The sequence below is a fragment of the Varanus komodoensis genome, unplaced genomic scaffold (assembly GCF_004798865.1).
Source record: "Varanus komodoensis strain SLA01 unplaced genomic scaffold, ASM479886v1 scaffold6_4, whole genome shotgun sequence".
Lineage (NCBI taxonomy): Eukaryota > Metazoa > Chordata > Lepidosauria > Squamata > Varanidae > Varanus > Varanus komodoensis.
In genome coordinates, this window is record NW_025336347.1 from 10,298,552 (window position 1) to 10,320,350 (window position 21,799).

General features: G+C 45.9%; 1 protein-coding gene across 3 annotated transcripts in view; it reads left to right on the plus strand.

Moving 5' to 3' along the window:
* The window catches only part of TAFA4 (TAFA chemokine like family member 4), a 128,212-nt gene that overhangs the window by 34,153 nt on the left and 72,260 nt on the right, over positions 1-21,799 (plus strand). For 2 of the 3 annotated variants that reach the window (XM_044451881.1, XM_044451879.1), the window contains exons 1-2: positions 14,068-15,118; positions 17,724-17,839. In XM_044451881.1, the coding sequence (XP_044307816.1) occupies positions 15,039-15,118; positions 17,724-17,839 (196 nt within the window). In that variant the 5' untranslated portion in view covers positions 14,068-15,038. Of the gene's footprint in view, positions 1-14,067; positions 15,119-17,723; positions 17,840-21,799 lie in introns of those variants that run through there. The other variant, XM_044451880.1, reaches the window with a different exon arrangement.

Genomic DNA, 21,799 nt, shown 5'->3' on the forward strand with positions numbered 1-21,799 from the left:
GGGGAGGTTTGCTGGCCAATGGGCAGCACAGGAATTTAAACAAACAAACAAACAAACAAACAAACCAGGGATGGGAAAATCTTAAGTAAACAGGCACGTTTTCAGTAAATGCCTAAAAGCATGCCGGGATTGAGACCTGGTGTATCTCAGAGGGGAGACCATTCAAGAGGGTGGGCACTGTAACAGAAAGCCGGCAGGGGTTCCCCATTCCCCTGGCCATCTGGGCAAGCCCTGCCCAGACGTTCCCGAGCCCCCGCAATTCCTGGACCAGATGCTGGATTCAGCACACAGTCACCCAGCATGGGGAACCAATCAAGGTTATTTAAAAGAGTAAACCATAGAGGTGGAGGATGATAAAACACAAAGGTCAAAAGGATAAAATAGGGGGAAAGGGGGAAGGGAGAGGTAAGTTGGAAAGCAGTAATTGTCCAGGTTACAGCCAACCAAGCACCCCCCAATCTCGGGGTGTTGTTGACCTACTTGGACCCAAAAACAACAAAGCTAGCCCTACTCTAAGCTGTACATAGAACATCTGCCTTCTGTAGGATCAGTGCATGCAGGGCATCATGGGACTCTGGCACGGAGCACAGGCAGCAGAAAGGGACCCCCAGGGAGGAACAAAGAGCTTCACTGTTCGCCGGCTGGTCAGATGACCTGTGCGGAGGTGGCCCACCTCGTAAGCCTCGGGGCCAGCTGTCACTCCAGGTCAGCTCTGATCTCTCCAGCATCCTTGAGGCCATAATTTCTGATAACTCCCAAAGGTGCATCAGAAAGGGAGGGGAGTGACTTCCAAGACCTTGGGCGACAGATCCCCACTAAGCTGGCACCAGAATTTATCCCATTTAACCATTGAGGTCTTAACCCTTTGCTCACCTTCAAGGAGCCAAAAAAGCCGGTTGATGTTACAGGCAGCCGCTGAAGAAGACCTGTCTCCATGTCGCTGCTAAATCAGTAGGCTGCCACACAGACAAGAGGCCGCCCCCTAAAAGGTTGTAATGGCCCTGGAGGTTGCTGTGGGGAGCATGTTACATGAGGTAGCTTGTCCTGAATTGTAGAGGGCTGGCCTCCCCCCCTCCTCCCCGCAATGTAATGAGCGGCCAACTCTTCACCAGCTCTCCTGTGGTAAGTTAGCAGGAAAAACTATCAAAGAGCTATTTATTCAGGATGACTAAATCTGGCTTTAATCTTGCATTGGTTTGCTTCCCAAGGGCCTTTCAGCTGAAGCAAAAATTTCTCATGGTGTCTTTTTTATTTCCTCCATTTCCCACAGCCAAGGCAGAAAGCAGGTTCCAAAAGTCTAACCTCTGCTCAGCGATCATTGTGAATGCATTCATCTTTATGTTTTCGTTTTGATGAAAAGTATGCAGAACAAGGCAGTTCTCTGAGATGCCCTCTCTCACTAGGATGACCGAATGCAAAAGAGGACGGGGCTCTTGGACCGCAGAAGAGGGGATTGGTGCGGAGCAGGTGCAGCTTGCATGACTAGGCTGCAGCCCTTCCGTCCCACTTGGACCCTCTTTTTGAACATTGCTCCCCGCATGGCAATTAAGAGGAGGGGGGGGAACCTTCAACGGGTGTCAGTAGATGCCCAGGGCTCTGGCAACAGACCCAGGGCCCAGGCTCAGTCTTCACCAGGCCGGGCCTAGCAATGCCTCTTAAGCTTAGCCTGGTTTCCTACCTCTAGATGTGTCTGCATCTGGGCTGCAGGACAAGCAACTATTTTAGAACTTGTGAGCACAAAGTGACACCTTTGCAAACAGAACATGGGGGGGGTGCGTACAAATGGCTGAGCCGGCATGACCTTAGCACCTACCTGAATGATAGCACCACGTTCCTTTTGCAACCAACCTTTAAGCACTGCCCTACTGAGTGCATCCCATGATCCTGACTAAATTCACCAGCACAAGAAGCCCTTGGAAACTCTCATGGAAATGAAAGTTATCCATCTTATTGCCTAACTTATATTTATTGCGGTGTATTTAAAGCTATTTGAGTCTTGAAGTCTTTATGGCCACTGCAAACATGGGATACAGCAGAATAGAGAAGTTTCTAAGAATATCTGCTACTAACCACAGAAAGTAGAGAAAGGTGAGTTATAATAGGAGCAGGGTACCTTCCCTCTGCCCACATGATCGGGCTGTCTTGTTCTGCTCTTTTGTATAAATGCCTGTAATCCATTCTGATTTCATCACAGTCCTCATCACTGAACCTTTTCCCCAAAGTCTGAACTGTGCAACCAGAATCGCATCTTGGCAAATTTGTCTGACTGATTCAAATGATACAAGTTAGGGATTTTGTAGCACGTTTTTAAGTGTTCCTGGTGCTTGATATGCAGATCTCCTTTGCCCACTGGAAAGGGTTTTTACAAGGGAGAGCAAAGGCTATGGATCTATGGCTCAGATGGAGCTTGGACCCAGGTTCTGGGTTCAGAGTGACATCAAAGTGGTACTCTCTAGCAAGTTAAAGTGGCCCCATAAATACAGAAAAGTGACTCTGTGAAATCAATGCTTGAGCACCATTCTCAGAAGGCTTTGGCAGTGGATTGGTATAGGCATTTTATCTTTGTCATTATCATCACATTGCATTTATATCCCACTTTTTCCTCTTGTAAGGCATCCAGGGTGGCTTACCTTAGCTGCACCTTATCCTCACAGCAACAAACTCAGAATCTGAGATTCCTTAACATAAATGATGGTATAGAAAAGTAAGGAATGAATGAATGAATGAAAATAAAACCCTGTGAGGTAGGTTGGGCTGAGAACGATCAACTGACCCAAAATCACCCAGTGAACTTCATGGGCAAGTGGCGTTAGAACCTGAATTTCCTGGCTTCGCAGTCCCACACTCTAAACCACAGTGGCTCTCAAAGAAAGAAAGGTCAGTACTTGAGATTTTAAGGGCCTTTAAAAACAAGCATTTCGTTTATTACCTCACATTTATTACCTGCAACAGCAGGGGGTTGGACCTAATGGCCTTCATGGCTCCTTCCAACTCTACTGTTCTATGATTTTGGGGTTTCTACTACATGGGATTACTGTGGAGATTGTCTGTACACTCTTGTAGGAGAAATAAGAGTTTTGCTTGGTGTGGTGCAGTGTTTAGAGCAAGGATTGGCAACCAGAAGCCTTCCAGATGCTTTGAAATACAAATCCCATGAGCCCCAGTCAGTGCACCTCATGGCCAGGGATTATGGGTGCTGTGGGCACTAGGTTGCCTGCACTGGATTAGGACGAAGCCAAGGGATCCCCACTCTCCCAAGACACTCAGTGGCTGACCTTGAACCAATCATTGCCTTTGCAAAGTTCTTTGTGAAGAACTTCAGATCTTTGTGAAGTTGTGAAGATCGAATGTGGTCAGCACCATGTATGCTACCTTGGAAGAAGGTGAGATATACAGAAAGTGAGTTAAGAACCCAAGGAAATTAAATTTCTGGGTTTTTTTTTGTGCATGGCAAGAACTGAAGCCATTGTCCACCGTGACTGGAGGATGCTGTATGTGCTCCTTCTACTGAGCAGTCCTGTTGGTGACTTAAGAACCTTTGTGTAGGGATTTTAAGACTTTAGGATTATATGCTCTGCTCACTTAACTCTGGTCTAGCTTGTGTTGCTGACTCAATTGATGGTTGGCTCCCATAAGCACTCTAACATCTTGGGGTCTCATTCATCATGTTCAGAGGTGGGTGAATGACTCCTCTTTCACACACTGACATCGGAATTCTTCTTTATGTTCTGGTTCAAATGTGGGTGGGGCACGGCCCCACACAGACACACACTGCATGTACACACATGACAATGCACACACACACTGGTCATGTGACAGCCCATCACAGCCTCAAATAGCAAAATGGTCCTGGTTAGCCATTCTGGAGTCTGTCATCTAGATCACAGGCTAGACTATCATTCTTGACCCTTTTCACACGGACCGTGTTGGAGTGATGCATCCTGGAAAAAGGTATATGTCACAAGCCCATAGCAGTTGTCAAGATGGGAAGGGGACAGATTTTGGACATTGCTACCAGAATGTGCCTCATACTGAGAGAGCACACCAAGGCATCTGCAGTGTACTGCCCATGTTTCCCACTTACGGGTTTACTAGGTAAATTGGTGTTGGTTGTAAACTGTATTGCATACATTTCCTAAAGCAAAACTTATATCAGAAAGTTTGGGTTTTCTTCCACCTCCACTTGTTCTTCAGGTCATCTTTAGCTTTTTTATTTATGAATAAATAACTAATATACAGGAATACATGAACTATTACATTTTTATATCTTTCAATAACCAAAACTGTCCGAGTGGTTCACACATTTTCTGGGCACTCCTTCCTTCTGTCCATCCATCCGTCTGTCCTTCTTACATTTATATCTTTTAAAGAGTCTATTAGCTTATGTGCACCTAATTTCCATTTTTGTCACAACAACCCTGTGAGGTAGGTTGAAGTGAGACACAGTAACTAGCCGAAAAGTCACATAGTGAGCCCCATGGGGTAACAGGGTAAGGACCTGAACCTCCCCTACACCTGAGCTGGCTTTTCTCATGGGATTCTCTTTTATCTGCAAATGATAATTATTTATTATTTATTAATTAATGTATTAATAACATTTACATATTGCTTAGTATAATAAAACATCTAAGCAGTTTACCATAGAGATATTAAAACCACATTTAAAATACACTATTAAAACAGTTTCAGCTGCAGCAATAATAAAAGATATGCAAGGGGCAGTAAGATTGAGCAGCATATGATTAACTGTTGCTTTCAAGAAATCTTCACCTTACGGTGAGCCCATGAAGGAAGACCCTCCAGAACGTGCTGTCCAGCACAGCCCTGCTCAGCTCATGTAAACACAGGGCTGTGCCTTCTTCGATGGGGTTGGTCTTCTTCCTCTTCCTCTTTTTCTTCTTCTGCCTTCCACTTTCCCTGGCTTGATTGTCTTCTCAGCAGACCTTTGTCTTCACAACCTCAGCTTTGCCAGTCTTGCTTCTAGAGAAAACACTGTCCTGATTAGATTAGGATCCACTTGTCTGTCTTTCTGTCAGTCCAGGGTGTTCTCAAAGTGCTCCTCCAGGGCCATCCGTTTTCTTCCTGTCAGCTTTCTTTGCTGTTCAGCATTCACAGCCATACATAGTGGCTGGGAATACAGTAGTGTGCATTGTCTTGGGTTTGGCTACCAGTGAAATGCATGAAAGGTATAGAAAAGCTGGGTGAACAAGTGCATTTTCAAGAGTCATTTAAAACAACACGTTTTCTGCCACCTGAACTGCATGGGAGAATTTTCCAGAGGGTGGGTGCCATTGCCATGAAGGCCCACCTTTTTGAAACGTTGTAATGACGTTGCATTGGCCACAGAATGACTAGTCGAGCTTCCACTGAGGATCTTAAAGGCCGGCTGGATGCATGTGAGGTAAGCAAGTCTGCTAGATTTCCTGGCCTCAAGTTGCTTAGGGCTTGGTCTGTCAACAGCATAACCTTGAGCATGGCTTCACAGCTATCAGTACAGTTCGTTTTAGAATTGCATTGTGCAAGGTATTAAAGATGCTCTATCAGTCCAGTATGTTTGGAAGTGATCTCACGCATGCTTGTGCTGGGAAAAGAAACCTGTTCATTTTATTCGACCGCTTCCCATGCTGTTACTCAGGTATAGACAAATCTACTGCTTTTCAAATGCATTTTGTGTGATGTGAATTCCACAAGTGTCACATTCAGGGTGTCATCTCTTAACCAGCTCCATGTGGCTTTACCACGGGGAGCTTTTTCAGACCAGAACACAAGTGTGTGCAACGGTTCATTTACTATCTGGGATCCAGCCATCTGTTTCAGAGAGTCGCATTTTTCAGCTTTTAGAAGGATTGCTCAATTACTGTTGACTAGCTGTTGGTTGGCTAGCTTAGTAGGTCATCGTATGGAGCTGAAAACATCAACTTTGTGGGTTTGAGGGTCAGGCTGGCTAGGAGCGGGAGGACATGGAACCTGCGAGTTGTCTTTGTGTGGGGCTCAGCCACTGGCTGTCAACCCCACGGCCTCACACGCAAAACAAACCATGGGAAGAGTCCATAGCTTGGGGTGCAACACATGTTGCTCATTCAGATGGTCTCAGAGCAAGTCCTTGGGATTGCCAGTTAAAAAAAGAATGGTGGAAGCAAACTATGGTTAGGTACCTTCCCTGGCTGCTGCCTATTCTCTCCTCTCCTCCCTGCACTACTGGGAGCTTTAGGAGGATTTTGGGAAAGGGATCTTCTTCTTCTGGCCTGTCTTTGCAGAAAACTAGAGGACTGGGGGAGTGAGTGGTGGCTGCACACCCAGACTTGCAGAAGGTCTTGGGCTTGGCTTGTCCTTCACCTGCTGGGAAGGTGAGGAAAGACAAGCGTAGGCGGGCCAAGCAGCCTCTCCTGCCCAGTGTCTGTCTGCTCAGTGGGGAAGCTGTTGACAGATGAAGTTGCTTCCCAGGACCTGGGCCTTTCCCAAAGGAAGAAGTCCTGTAGTCAGTGCAGTGCAGCTGGTTCCTGGCAGACATGCCAGGAGAAATGCCCTCCCACGGCCCCTCTCATGCCACTTGTCCTTTGGGGGACTCATCCTAGCCCTGCCTGCCTAATTCTGGTTGCCCACTTCTGCACTGGATGATGCGAAAGGGCTCTGCCCGAGACCGCGGAGAGCTGTTGCTAGCAGGGACATCCCTGCTATCCCTGTTTGACAGTTGCTAGCAGTCCAACAGCCTGGGGGCAGCATCCTACCTCCAGTCATTTGGCCATGCTCAAACCCTCTGTTTGATAAATGATCATCTTGCACCTTTTCTTACTGTGTCAGAACGCAATGGGAGGAGTGACTGTCCCTGGCGCACCAGCCTGGCAGAAAATGTCCCTGGCGCACCAGCCTGGCACCTGCGATGTTCTGAGCTATCTCAAGGGGTTCCGCTTTTTCCAGAGCCTTCCACTTTCAAGCAGAGCCACGTGGCTTGGCATTTCCTACTCATGATGTGCTGTAACTGCAGCCTTCCCTGCACAGATTTAAAACCTGTGAGATTCAGGAGAAAGCATGAGCCAAATGTATAGAAGTGGTTATGTCCTTAGCACTGGTCATAATAGTCCAGGAGCAATCATTGCATTTGTGGCGCAAAGGAGTAACTTCCATGTGCTCTGAATACCTTCTGCAAAAAACTTATTTCTAGGTGGGCAGATGTCAGGCTTGTATGATCAGTGGAGACTTTTGTTCTTGTGTTAAACTAAAACTGTAAAGGAGCAGAGCTAATTACCTAGTGGGAATTCTGTTAGAGACATTCTCTTGTAGGAGAGCCTATTTAAACTACGAGGTCAAACCGGTCAGTCCTAGAGGAGATCAACCCTGACTGCTCTTTAGAAGGCCAGATCCTGAAGATGAAACTCAAATACTTTGGCCACCTACTGAGAAGGAAGGACTCCCTGGAGAAGAGCCTAATGCTGGGAACAATAGATGGCAAAAGAAGAAGGGGACGGCAGAGGATGAGGTGGCTGGATGGAGTCACTGAAGCAGTTGGTGTGAGCTTGAGTGGACTCCAGGGGATGGTGGAGGACAGGAGGGCCTGGAGGAACGTTGTCCATGGGGTCGCGATGGGTCGGACACGACTTCCCAACTATCAACAATAACTTTACAGTGCGGAGATGGCCAATACCAGGAAGGATATCGGCCAGTTCAGTTGACAAGATTTGAATGGTTCTGCCCCAGCTTTCATGGATGCAATGCCTTCTTCCACCCTTCCTGGCCTTGTAGGCTTCTGCACTTCAGTTCTTTGCTCTTCCATTGTACAGCTGAAGCAGATGAGTGCCCATCCACACCTGCACTGTGATCTGCAGGTCATGCCAAGCTTCTTTTCAGCTTGCTTCTGCATGGCTGCCCTTTAGGTATTTTGTTTTTATTCTGTGATTTAAAGGTCTGACCAGCAGCATGGGCTTTCTGCTCTTTCATAGCAAGGCCAGTGCCACAGCCTTCCCCAAGTTGGTGCTGCTCAGATGTGTTAGTCTTATCGGTCTCAGCACCCCTCTAGCCAGCTGTAGTCCAACTCATCTGGGGGGGCTGGGGCACCAAGATGGGAAAGCCTGTTCTACTGTATCACCAGGGAACAGGTGCTGTGTACTTTTCTGTATTGCTCCCTGCTGCATTTGCTCTTTCCAGATCTCCAAACCACTCCTTCTGTAGTATTAGCCTTTGGATGGACTAATATGGAAAAAGGCTTTTGTAGATTGTAAGCTAAATTCAGCATCACCTCGGAGTGGTTTGGTTTTGAATGGACCATGAAGACCCATCAGCTTTACAAAATGCCCCAGATACTTCTGCTAGCTCTGGATTGTTGCCAGGATCAGCACAGCTGCCTCCTGCTTTGGTGGCTGTGGGGACTGTCATGATGAGCGTCTGTGCTTCAAATTGGACCACGGCTCCACTGTATGGTTTATACACAAGGCCTGGGAAAGCCACACAGGCATAGGAAAGCAGTTCTCACGTGGCTGGGTGGGTGTTTGAAAGAGGCCAAAGTGAGCGATGGCTTCATATTTGTATGACCTTTTGGCAGCGAGGAGGAAGTGACAAACCTCCTCTTTTTCTGTAGATCCAGAATCCTAAATGGAGACAGTGCAGGGACAGCCTTGGGGTCAAGGTGTCACAGACCTTGTTTGCAAGTTGTGCAGTTAGCTATCACCGCACAGCAGTGGTGCGTCTGCTGCTTTGGGATTGCAGATTCCTTTCTAGCATTATGTTCCTCTGTTGGTTTTGATTGAGGGCAGGAGGTGAAGTGCTAGCTGGAAGTCTGCTGTCTGGGCACACTTTGATTACAGTTATAAAGGCAGCTTAACGCTCACCTAATTTGTGTGTGCTGCCATTGAAAACAGCCAAGGCCCTTCAATCTGAAGAGGACAGAGAGCCCGTTCCCAGGAGTTGCCGTCAGGTCTGGTCTTTGCTGCTAAGAAGCCTCGAAGCTCTGGTCAGAACAGAGAATGCAAACATCTGTAACTGGAAAGCAGCGATGGCTTCGATGACTGGAGCAGTTTGAGAAAGAGGATGAATTGGAGGCATCGGTGACATTGGCACATTAATATGATTAATGACTTAGCTTAATTTGCATGGATGATTCATCTGTACACAAAAGAGAATTCTCAAATTAGTGGCATTGCAGCAAGGCAAGTGACTTTGAAAGAATTTGTGAGGGGAGGGAAGAGCCAGAAATAAGGAGGCTTAAAAAAAAAAAAAACGCAGTGTTGCTGCATATTCTGTCAGATGAGCCATAATGAGATTATGACCCAAATTGGAGATATTAAATATATTTTATCACTGTAAATTATGTATGCGCAATCTAGTGAGCTGCCTTCACTCCTAGACATTGTGGATGGCTTAATTTGACTTTAAGACAGGGATGAATTTCATTTAGACCTCCTCTGATTACTTTAAAAACACTGCTGTAATTACAATGAACTGCACAAGTCAGATTCATGTAGCTGCTGATGCTCTGTGGATGAACTGAGCAATGTCTTTTATAAAGCCACAAGAGGGCAGCCTTGCTATGCTAAAGCTGAAAACCCACGCTGTTCTGGCAGAGTTTGTGCTCAAGTGTATTCTGTGGAAATGTAGTTATTTAACCTTTTTTCTTTTTAAATAAAGCTAATCCTGTGCCCTTGGATGATGTGAAGTGCCAGCAATGATAGCATTTATATCGATGCATTGCCTCTGGAAAGCTTGCTGGTGGATTACATGAATCCTAACTCCTGTATGTAGGATAGGCTCCCTCAATCTGATGCCCTCCAGATGTGTTGGATTACAACTCCTATCATCATGACAGTTGGCGTTGGAGTCAATGCCCGATTGGGAAGTTGATGTTGTGTAGCGCCAGTCAAATGTGATCAAGGCAGATGAAATGCGGGTGAACAGCGTGTGTAAATTGTGTCCTTTACCTGGCACCTTGGATACAACTCATCTGGTGCCTTGGCACTCACCTTGATGGCGCTGGTAAAGTGGCTCAGAACGCTTCCTTTTGTTAGGAAGATGGCTGACTCTTCCTGGAGGAAAGAGGCCTTCTGGGAAGCGGGGCTCGACTGCCCGTGCTCAGGTGTCCCCAGGATCCCTGCAGGAGTTGATGGCATCAAGTCTTTCGTGAAGAAGCTGCAAGTCTGGTTCTTGAGGCTGCCCTGTGGCTGCTTGGACAGACTTGGGCAAGAGAGAAGACAGGGCTCCCCAAAGATCTGGGAGAGCAGTATGCCCAGCTATGCTCAGCCTACATGGGTGTATAAATAAGCCGTCTACCAGGAAAGTGCTGTAAGTCTCTAGAATCTCATTTTAAGGAAATCAATAGCTTGGGCTAATATATGAATTCTGGAGTTCAGAACTTTTAGGTTTACATAACATATTATGTCAACAAATCCATTGAGCCTGGGATTGGCAATATTTGATGGAAAACCTCTCCCAGCCACAGGCTACCTGGAGACTATGATTAAAATCTGGTACCCCACTTCCACTGACACCTCTGATGGAGGCTCAGTTGGTGGCACCAAGGAAAAGGGCCTTTTGAGTGGTGGCCTCTCAGTTATGGGACATACTCTCTGCTGAGGCTCACCAGGCACTGACTGCTATCCTCCTGGAGCCAGATTGTTCTCTATGGCAGGGCATTTGATCAGCTCTAAATATTATATTGGGTGTTATGTCAGCAAACAGGCCTTGTGTTCCAATTTGTGTTAGTGTCTGTAGCTGTTCAAACTGGCTTTTAAGTCTGGCTTTTAAAATTTGCAGGGTAATTTTGGTAATTATGTTCCTGACATGTTATAATGACATGACAAAAGTGATAAGATGCAGGGTCACTGTACCCAGTCCTGGTTACTGGTGAGTGATCTTATTTTGGCCAGTCAGTGGGATTTGCTCATTGTATATAAAATTAGGGCCAAAGTCCAATTAAAAAGCTAGTCCATTTTTTTAAAGTAGCAGAGATAATTGGGCCTTTAGGGATTTGTAGCTAAATATCCATTACAGTTCACATTTGTTTAGTCCATTAAAAGGACAAACTGTCTTGGACAGCAGGTTCTGTACAGGATTTGGTAAGTGGATTTGCTTTTTACTTCATCTCTTACTTGACTTGCTGCTTAAAAAATCTACTTGATCATCAGAAAAGTGAGTTGTTTCATTTCCAATTCTCTGTTTTTTTCTGAGCTAACTCTTTAGAATGTGTAATTCATGTATGTAAAGTTCAGTAGTAATATATATCTATTCAGCTCCATTGTACCAACCCACTTTAAAAAAGCACGGTATGCTTGTTTATTTCATAGTCATTAACAGCACATAACTAGTTTTTTTTAAAAGGGAGACTGAGAGAAGGAGAGATGTGCCACTTCTTTTTTAAGACAGAGACAATCTGGGGAACAATTGAGAATTAAATCTACATTCATAAATTTCTTAATTGGCAAAGTCATCATCTTTAATTGCTCATTATAAAGGATACTATAAAAATGCACTAGGACTAGATGGTTAGCAGATGATATTACAGGGGGTCATAAAATGCATTTTGTAATATGTAAATAGAGGGAGGAGAAGCCGCATTTAGCTGAAAGGACTAATGCGATTTAGAAAGTGTTTTTAATCAAAAGCCAAACTGCAGTTCTTCAGCTGTGAGCACAACATCTCTTTGCAAGGCTGGCAATTAAATCTCATGTACTGTGATGGAACCCCATTATCTTCTTGGAACTGGTTCACCACATTGAGAGTGCTGACGACTCTCTCTCTCCCCTGCATGCCCACGGTCCTGCGAACCATGTGGCATCTTCTCAGAGCTATGCAGCTAGTGAACCTGCTCTGCTGCACTCGGGATCGCTAGATAGAAAGCAGCGCCGTCCCAAATGGTTGGCAGGAAAGGTCTGCCCGTGCAGTTGTGCTCTCGTAAAGGGCTGTGCTTAACTCTCCCGGCTCATCGCAACCCTCCAGAGTTCAAGTGCAGGCTGAGCAACTGGAGCCAAGGATCCAGCACACCGACTTCTCCCGTTGCCTTTCAAGGCGGTTGGGGTGGGTCCCTGCAAACTGACTCAAGCTGTGGAAATGACAGGTGATTAACATCTTCCCTTCCCATGGCACCGAGCCTCTGGAGAGCAGCTGCATTCTCAAACCGCATTGCCCCAGTAGAGCGCCTTCCTCTAAAGGTCAGGAGTGCGCTTGTTATTTACGCTGTGTGTAAATCATTACTCACCGCCCCAGAATACCCTTGTCTGATGCAAACTGTGGTGCCACAGATGGTGCTAAGGGATGATTCTGACCTGGGGAAGAAGGAAGGCGGCATTGAGACCATGGCTGCGTGCCCCCCCTTTTGCCTAATTTACAAGGTAAGGCTTAGTTCAGTGTCCCTCTTCTGCTGAAACCAGGTATCCTCTGCTTCAGAAGAGCTTTTAATGTGGCTGCATCCCAGAGGAAGGGAAGAGCACCGCTGTTTTCAGAGTGTGCTAAAAGAGAAGCCGAGCAGTTTCAAGTGAGGGTGGACAAGCGTCGCAGCGAAGTTCAAAGATCCCTGAATAAATTCAGGATTAATTTTCAGAAAAGGAAAGGAGAGCTCTCTGGGGCACTGACTCTCCTCCAAAGGAAGCCGCTCTCCTCTTTTTGCTTCACTTCACAAGCTGCTCGTGTGAGGTCCAGGGTGTGGGTGGCAAGCAACTGTGGGCAGGGTGCCAGTGCAGGTGGAGCCCTGCTGGAGGTAGAGAGGGCTGGAGGCAGGAGACGCCTCTTTGAACAGTCCAGGGTCAAGGGCCAGCAAGACATGAGGGGCCAGGCAAACACACAGCCCAAGAACGCAAAGTCGGGAAAGATAATCACGTTCTGGAGCAAACCGGGTCAGGGAGGAGGGTGTAAGTACCTGAGGAGATGCGCTGGGCTGGAAGATTCAGGCAAGGTGATGGAGGAAGCCAAGGGAGCCACCAGGACGGTTCGTGTTGATGGGGCAAGGAGCAGAGGGGCAGGGGCCTCTTACACCGCTCTCCGGGGCTTCCGGCCGTGCTGCAGAATCGCCCCTCTGCTGCTCCCTGCAGGCGCCGACAGAGGCGTCCCTGGTTCTGCAGGCTCTTGCAGGGGGAATCAGGCGCTGATCCTGGCAACATGGATGTAGATAACATCCAGCAGTGGATGAATTGATGTTGCATTTATTTGGAAGAAACTGGACCACCAGTGCATGTCTGACTGTGTGGTTGGTCCAAGATACTGGTCAGCCTCTTGTTTCCAAACTGCATTGCACAAGTTTTATGGGATTGCGTCTTTGAGTTGCTTACTGACATTAGTAAAAGGGGGAAAAAAAGAAAAGGAAAAGACAGGTCTTTGTTTAACAGGCTGTCGATCTGAGAAATGGTTTGGAAGAGCAATTGTAGCAGTCTTTATTGACATATGTCCCACAAACGAATGAGCCAAGAAAACCTGTATCATCTCAGGAATGCACTAGCTCTTGCTTGGATTGTTTATTTTTGCTTCCTCTTGTGCCTCTTGGCTCAACTTGACCTTCAGTGATCTCAGTGTAATTACAGAGAGGTTCATAATAATGCACTGTTATTAAAACAACTCATTTTTCCCCTAACACAATTTCTGCACACATTTTCTTGTGAAACAAGCTGATTCAAATACTACACAACTATGCACTTTGAACAGGATGTGGGAGCCATCTTTGGTGTGGTCCAGTGACTAGAAACATAGAAACAGAGCAAGTCAGAAGGGGTCTCCTGGGCCATCTAGTCTGACCCCCAGCTCCAGTCAGCTCCGCTCACGACATGCCCGCCATGGACAGATTTTAGATATGCTCTTATTTCTACTTCTTTCAGGGACTAAAGCTATTGGATGTGTGTGTGGAAGAAGCATCTATCAGTTGTGTGTGTGTGTGTGTGAGAGAGAGAGAGGGAGGGAGGGAGGGAGGGAGGGAGGGAGGGATGCATGGGTGGATAAATCTAGGTCTGATATGAGTTCAGAGAGGACAGAAGAGGGAAATATGGTTGGAGGGAGAGTATGCACCAAGGTAGAGTATTTGGTTGGAGGGACAAAATAACATGGAAAGGCAAGAACAGTTGGCTGAGAAAGCTGAAAAACTGGATGAAAGATACTTATTGGTATGGAACAGAACAAAGCAAGAGGAAGACTTTCTTAGAGTAGAGTTTGATTCCAAGAATTATAGCTTAACTAATGAAAGGAAGATCTTTCATTAGGAACACTGGCAGCAGTATGTTTTGTACACTTGAGGTGCTGAACAAGTTTACAGGGTGCAAGATGCTCAGGCTGACATGTAACATGCAAAGAGATTTAAAAATATGCAGTATTTGGCTCACAGAATCACAAAATAGTAGAGTTGGAAGAGGTCAAGAAGGTCATTGGGTCTATGATCACAGATGGGGAACAAGCCAAGCTTGCTGGCTTCGCATGATGTGAGAAGCCGTGCTGCTGAGGGTAACTATGCTAATCTTCCCAGCTCATGACTGGCACACGTGGGGTGGTTAATGAGCCATGGTATTAATCACCCTGTGATCATGCAAACTGGGTTATAATATGGTTATGTGTTTATATTAAATCATGGTAAATACTGTGTTTAAATTTACATTTATAAGTATATTTTAGCATGTGCAACCTCTGTCCTTTTTATCCCTTTTTACCTTTTATTTTGGCAGTTTGTAAGCAGCTGCCCTGTCTGAGCAGAGGTTCAGCTCTCATTTGTGTTCTCCGGATTGTGCCTTCGCCAGCTTTAAAATATAAGAATACTCCAGAAATACCTGTTTTAGGGAACGAGGCAGTAGCATGAATACAGTCTCAGATTAATTGCGGGTGTATCTCTGTGCCAGTGAAATTGTTGGTTGTGAAACAGAATGTGTGGAACAGGGTAGAACGCATCTGCAATGCTCCCTTGCAAAGAACGCTTTTACTGCTGTGGTCCAGAGTTGCACTGCAGATGGCGCTGCAGAATGATGGTTTTAATCCAGCACCGCCAGTCTGGACTCTCATAATGCTTTCCCAATCTGGTTTCTTCCACAGGTGTTGGATGTGGAAGAAAACCTAGGAGATGCAGAACTGTCTGTGCATATTTTCAAATGGGAATTTGGATTTACTGTGAAAAGCATACACTGATAACGCTGATTAACTGTAATCAAAACGTGGAACGCTCACCAAGGTAAGGAGAAAGTTTGTTTAATTTAAATAGATCACAAGAATGTCTGTATTGTCAAATGCAGTCTTCCTCAACATCACACACCCCAGCAAAACACCCAGAAAAATGAAGCTGGGTGAGGATGATAGGAGTTGTAGTCAAACACCTTTGAAGGGTACCAAGTCAGGCTTATGTAACGGCTTCTATTGCTATAATTTGATGACTATGCAGGGAACTATTTTCTGGGATGGTGAGGCAAACACATACCTGATTAGAAATTAAACATTTTTGAGTATTGATACACTTTCTGATCCTGCTTCTATCAAAAGGCACAACAATCTTGAATTTTGTAGATAATTCTCATTTTCTTGAGAACCAGCAGGAACCTGTGCCTATTTTTAAAGATTCAGTTGCCTGCATTCAATCCTGCCTAGAAGCTTGTTGCACAAATCTCAGCACTCTTCAGTCAAACCCAGATGTGCCAGGGTAAGGCATCCTTGGGCATCTGCCAAACTACCAGGATTTTGGCTGGACTCACTGCCAGTGCCTGTCCTGGAGCCCTCTTAGCTTTTCTGACCTGTCTGATCAATGCCAGAAAGTTCACACATGGTAGCAATTCCTGTCCACCTGAACTGAACTAGGTGGGTGGACCAGATGCTGGGAGAAGCCAGACTGTACTCCATGAGTTGGATGTCTGACTGCTTTCAGGTAGACGACCTAGAACACGTCTGTTCCTGGGATTCTTGCAAAGAGAGCTGGTGGAATGTTGGTCTGTTCTGCAAGACCATTCTTAGTTCTCTAGCAACGTGGGCAGTCAGGGCCAGGTTATTCATGCCTTTTCTAGAGTGTGTGTTCTTCTTTACAAATTCAGCATGTCTTTGGAAACAACAAACATCTAGTTCTTAAAAAAAGAAGCAGCAGCAGCAGCCACACTTATGTATTTCTATTTAAATAGCTGTTTCCCACCTTTTAGGATATAAATACTCCCAAACTGGCTCACAAGTAAAATCAGAATATAGTCATGCAATAATAAATGTGATCATATAAAAGAGAATGTATAAGGATTCTTCCTATGGGACAGTTAGTATCAATTGGCTGGAGGTGAGGCGGGGCAGAGAAACAGTTCAGTGGCGGCAGTGGTCGTCTTCCCTGCGTCCTTTCCACACTCTCCTCTTTATTCCCATGAGGCATTTGATAGAAGGTCGTCCCGTGTGTGCATGTGTGGGCAGGGATGGTGGCAATGATGACGACGACGTCCCAGACGGCATCTTCTCTGCCTGCCTCCCCATTCCGTGGTCAGCTAGCCCAAACAAGACATTCAGTGGTCAGCCGGCTTATCTCTGACGCACAGTGTCCTTTGCAGAGGTAACATTTCTTTGCACAACTTGGACAAAATATTTGCCATCTGGCTCACCATTGCTTTATTTCACAGCTTGGAGCCAAAGCAAAGAGGTGTGACTGGAGCTTATCCCCAGTAAAGTGACAGTTGCAGGCATGTCTGTACCTCTAAAGTGATTGTGAGTGCAAACTACTCCTTGGAAAAAATAAGAGGGTGCACAGCCAGAGATGGAATGTATGTACTTTTCAAAACACACATGCACCCTATTTTTAGTTCAGGATGAAAAAGTAGCTCAGGAGAGCTTTCTAGTATCTGAATCAGATTCATGTTGTGGCAACATTGCACACAACGTGATTGGAAGCATCCTGACACATGTCGTTACCCAAGTGAGCCAGAAGGCTGAGAAAGCAGACCAGCATCCCTTGACTAGGGTTCAGAGCAACGCTACTCCTGGCTGCTTTCAGGCCTCCAATACTTGTTTCTCAGCCCTGCAGAGCAGGCCTCAAGTCCCTCTCTGTTACCCATGGCATGATTTCTGTAATTTCAACCAGCAGTGTTCAACTTTTCTGGACCTGGGATCCACCTTTAATTCTGACACACAACCATCTTTTCCAAATAGCCTTCCTTCCTTCCGTCCTTCCTGCCTGTCCTTCACTTTCGCATTTCTCTTTCTCACATATCTCATCACATTTTGTTTCTAAGAGTACAAGAACCACATGTCCATGGAAGCCCACAAGCAATAGCCCATTCCTCCTTGCGTTTCCCAGTGAGTGGTATGCAGAGGCATCCTGCCTCTTTTTACTGGATGTAATATAAAGCCATCGTGACTAGTAGCCATGTGCTTTAAAGTATCCTGGCCAAACAGTTGAAGGGCAGTGACTTAAAAGGACTGAACAGTGTTATGTAAAACAAATCATAGGCACTTTGCATTTTGTGGCACAGTCTGCAAACTCTAGTGCTGTGTCCTGCCCTGAACACTTCCTCAACCTCCCAAGGGAAGTGCAGAAAGAGAACCTGCCAGGAGGTGGTGATGGAGGCAAGCGTGAAGTGTGCACTCGGTGCCTCTCCTTTTATTATGAGATGTGGCTGATGAAGAATTGATCTTGGTTTGGGTGTGAATATAATCCCATCCCCTCAAGAATTCTGCTTTTAATCATCCATTTCACTTAATTTCCACTCTGATGTCAGCTTCCCCCCACTGGCTTGCAGCTTTTTCTGCTTTTATTTTACATTACTTCTAAATTATATATCGTCCCTTTCACTCAGTGGCTTCCTTTTTTCTGCCTGCAGGATGAGGTCCTGTGCCAAATCAATGCTTCCTTCTCAGCGGCTGTTCCTGGCATATGTGTTAATGGTGTGCTGTAAATTGTTGTCCGCGACTAGCCACCATCCCCGGGGGCACCCAGGTAGGAGCTTTTAAACTCATTATGCACTGCCGAGGCCAATTAATAACACTCCCCCAATGTTACAGTCCACTTTTATCCATGGATAATTGATGAAGCTGTTTGGCAAAGTGTTACAATCAGAAAGAAAAAGAAAGGAAGGCTATGAACACACGCAAAGGAAGATGATTTATTGCAAAGATGTCAAAGGAGTTCATGATAATGTTTATATAGTGAGTTTTCTTAAGCAATTTCATGGCTTCCCTGGATTTGAGGCATTTAAAAAAATCTCTTCCATGTATCCAGTAGCAAAGTATATAAAACTCCTGATTCCATAGAACAGAAAAGAGAACAAAAAACATTCTGGAAAATGAAGGGGGTGTGATTGTTCCCTAGCTATAATTCATCTGTTAGTTTTCCCCCCTTCATGTGATAAGCTGATTGCTTCAACAAAATAGACTTCTTTTGTGAGCAGCTGTTAAAATTCTAAGCAGTTGGCAGTCTGTGGATGAGAAACATCAGACTGTCTTGTGAACATTTTCTCGCTCTGAACAGATATTTAATGATGGGAAGGGGGAATCAGGTACCAGGGTGAGGTTGTCACCTGAGGTAGAGTAGTGCAGCAGGTGTGACTGTACTCAGAGGCCTTGGATTGGGGCCAGGATTAGAGACTGAGTCTACCCCCACCTGGCCACTTGCGTGTGCTCTGTGTCCCCCTGGAATGGCGAGGCCTGCTTCTTTGCACAGGCACCCCCGCTCTTCAGAGTAAACCCATTTGGACCAGTTGGAAATTTTGTATAGGAAATATTGGGATTCTGCCCACGGCTTGAGGCTCTTTATTCTTCCATGTTGTGCGGGGGTCGTTGTACTTGACTTTGTGGGCCCTGCTGCTGCTCAGAGTAAAGGCCAGTGAGGACCAAGCTACATGTTCTTCTAAGCATGGATGGCAGACAGTGGGCAGACAAATGCTCCACTGAGCCCCACAGAGGCAGTTTTTAATTTTGAATTCTGATGGAAGTGGCTTTAATTTTATAACCTCACCACAAGAGTTGGAGTTGCACCCTCAGTCCTGGAATTCTCTGGCCCCAGTCCGCATGTTTGCTCAGAAGTAATCATAGCCAAGCAGTGAGCGATTCACACAGCGTTTAGTTTGGCCCTGAGTGCCTCAGGCATGCTAGCATGCCTGAACCTCCCTTGACACGCAGGACAGTTGTGGGAATAAATGAGAGACACTTTGCAAAGTACTCCGGCAAGACAGAGCATGTGAAATCATAACCATGATCTCTTTCTCTGAGCAGTTCTGGGGGTCCAGTTCTCACCCTGGTTTGGCTCCCTTTGGAAGGACATCACTAGAGGCTTTTGGTGTCTTGCATTTGCATTTATTTGCAGATTTAAATATTTGCATTTATTTACAGATTGAGCATAGGTGAAGCCCAGTTTAAAACACTCCAACGGACAGGCAAACGCTTCTGCTGCTACAGCAGATCTCCTGGGAGAAGCCAGCACCTTGCGATGCTGACAGAAACCAAGCTCGGATCTATGTCTTTTCCTCATCACTGGCAAAAATTGGAGTTTCTCTTCTTCCTCTGACCTGCTTTGCAAAAGTAACAGGAAGCCACTTGTTGTGGGCGAATTCCCTGCGGGGTTTCATATAGCCATGGCAGAAGAACATTGTACCTTGCTCTTATGTGCACACCTTGTGAGGTTGGATAGCTGGGGTGGTTAGCAATCCCTCCCAACCCATGGCTTATTGTAAGCACCTGAGTGGCTTGTTAACCACTGCAAGAACTCAGCCTTGCTGGATTCTCATGTAACAACAAACTCATGTGTTGTTGCATCTCCAGCGCAGCTTAAATTTCAAAATGGCAGCTAAAACAACAACGAGGCAATTCCCTGATGATGCCTGTGAACCAACTCACAGATACACAGATTCCCTCCTATTTGGGGAAAGGTGTGGGTGGCACCCTCTTTCTGGAATGCCACTTGCAGAAAGGCTTGCCTGGAGCAGACTGTTCCATTTTTTAAAAATGTACCTCTGGTTTACATATTCCTGAAAAGCTGCTCTCATGCAAGAGGCTGCATCAGAGATCAGATTGTTCATCTGTCTAGCCTAATCTGGTCTACTCGGGCTAGCAGTGGATCTTCAGGCTCTTCTGTATCACCTGCTACCTGATGCCTTTCTGTTGAGATGTGGAGGCTGAACCTGGGGCCTCCTGCCTGCAGAGCACCTGCTGAGCTGTGGCTACTTGTCTCGCGACTGTTGTGCTGTCGCTTCCATCGTGGAGGCCCGTGCAAGCATAGCACAGCATGCTTTCCACAAAAAACGAACGGAAGATGCTCTCCTTACTAGTTCTGTGAACTGACGCTCCAGTTCAGTTGTTCCCAGACTGATACCCTCCAGACAGAGATGCGGGCCGGAAAACTCAGTGCCTTATTTCCCCGTGTTTTTCCATTTCATTAGTAACAATAAATGAACGCCAGCTGCAAACACAATGGTAGACCAGCTTGGCAGATTCAACATTGTAATGTTTGCTGAATCTTAGATGTCACTGAAGAAAATGCATAGATGCCACTGAAGTACGTTTATGTACCTTCAGAGCACTAAACTCTGTTGAAGTACAAGAATGATTGCCTGCATAATGTGCACAGTTCTTTGGGTTGCTAAAATGTATTTGTTGGTCAACTGTTTTCCGTTCCTTTGCTTTTTCCTTAAATGTAAACAAAGTAGAGGAAGCACATGCTATTGTCTTTAAATTTGTACAAGTATTCTAATAATTTGTACATGGTACACATTTAATTCTATCAGCACAGCAATCCTATGGCCCCCAAGTGTCTAGAGAGCCATAGGGTCATTTGGATTCCCAGATCCAAGTTCAGAAAAGAGCGTTGACCTCAGAACTGGGGCCCCTAGCCTGTTTCCCTCTCCCCTGTGATAATGGGCATGGAAAGAACCACACTGGTTGCTTCTCCAGGTTTGTAAGACTGACCTTGGAGGAATGGTAAAGAGGGCTTCCTGGGAAGCAGGAAGGAGTCGTGGCAGTGCTCCAGGCTGCTGCTCTCCCTGTCCAAAGTGCCTCAACTGAATAACCAGAATGGGCCATCCAGTTGATTTGCAGGGTGGGAACAGCACAGCAATGCAAATCGCCTCCATGGTGCTCACACCTTGCTTATGGTGCTCATAATTCCCCCAGTTCAGAGGTGTATGGACATCTTCAGATTGTGCCCTAAGTGTATGTTAAGGTTTTCCTCTGGTGTATCGAAATGGAAGATCAAGCAGAGGTGCTTTGTCATTTACAAAAATAAGTCAGGTAACAGATGAAATTAGATCAGTCGTTTGAGCTTCTGATAATTTTCTGATGCAAAATGAAAAGCTTCCAAAGGAAATGACCTTATGCAAAAAGAATGTTTTTTTCCAGAACACCCACCTCACAGCCTCCAGATGTTTTGGAATACACCTGCTCCCAGTGGGCAGGTGGATGGCAGCTGATGTTGAAAACATCTGGGTGGGACCAGCTTGGGAAAGCTCTTCTAGTAGTTCTGAAGATGGTACTATTGCACCTCCATGTGTCTTTGGAAGTATGGTCAGTGTTATAGCACCAATCTTTTAAAAAGTAATTGCAAAGGGGATGGAGGAGAAGGCACACACATGAGAATTTGCCTGCTTTCTGCCTCATCCTGTGACAGGCTGAGAGGGGCATTGTGACCTCAGACATTTCCACTGTATCGCTTTTGAGGGATGCCAGGACAGGGCTATATCTGCCTTCTCCAGCCTTCAGGTTGCCCTTCAGATGTTTGGGGCTTCAACACCCACCAGCTTCACCCAGCATGGCCATTGGTCAGAAATGCTGGTAATGGTCCAAAACATCTGGAGGGCACCATTTTAAGGAGAAGTGTGGGATAAAATGCTTGCATCAACTTACCCATAGCGTTCATGTTGAAACAACAAATGTTTTGGTGTCTTGGTTGCTTTGAGAAAGCTTGGAT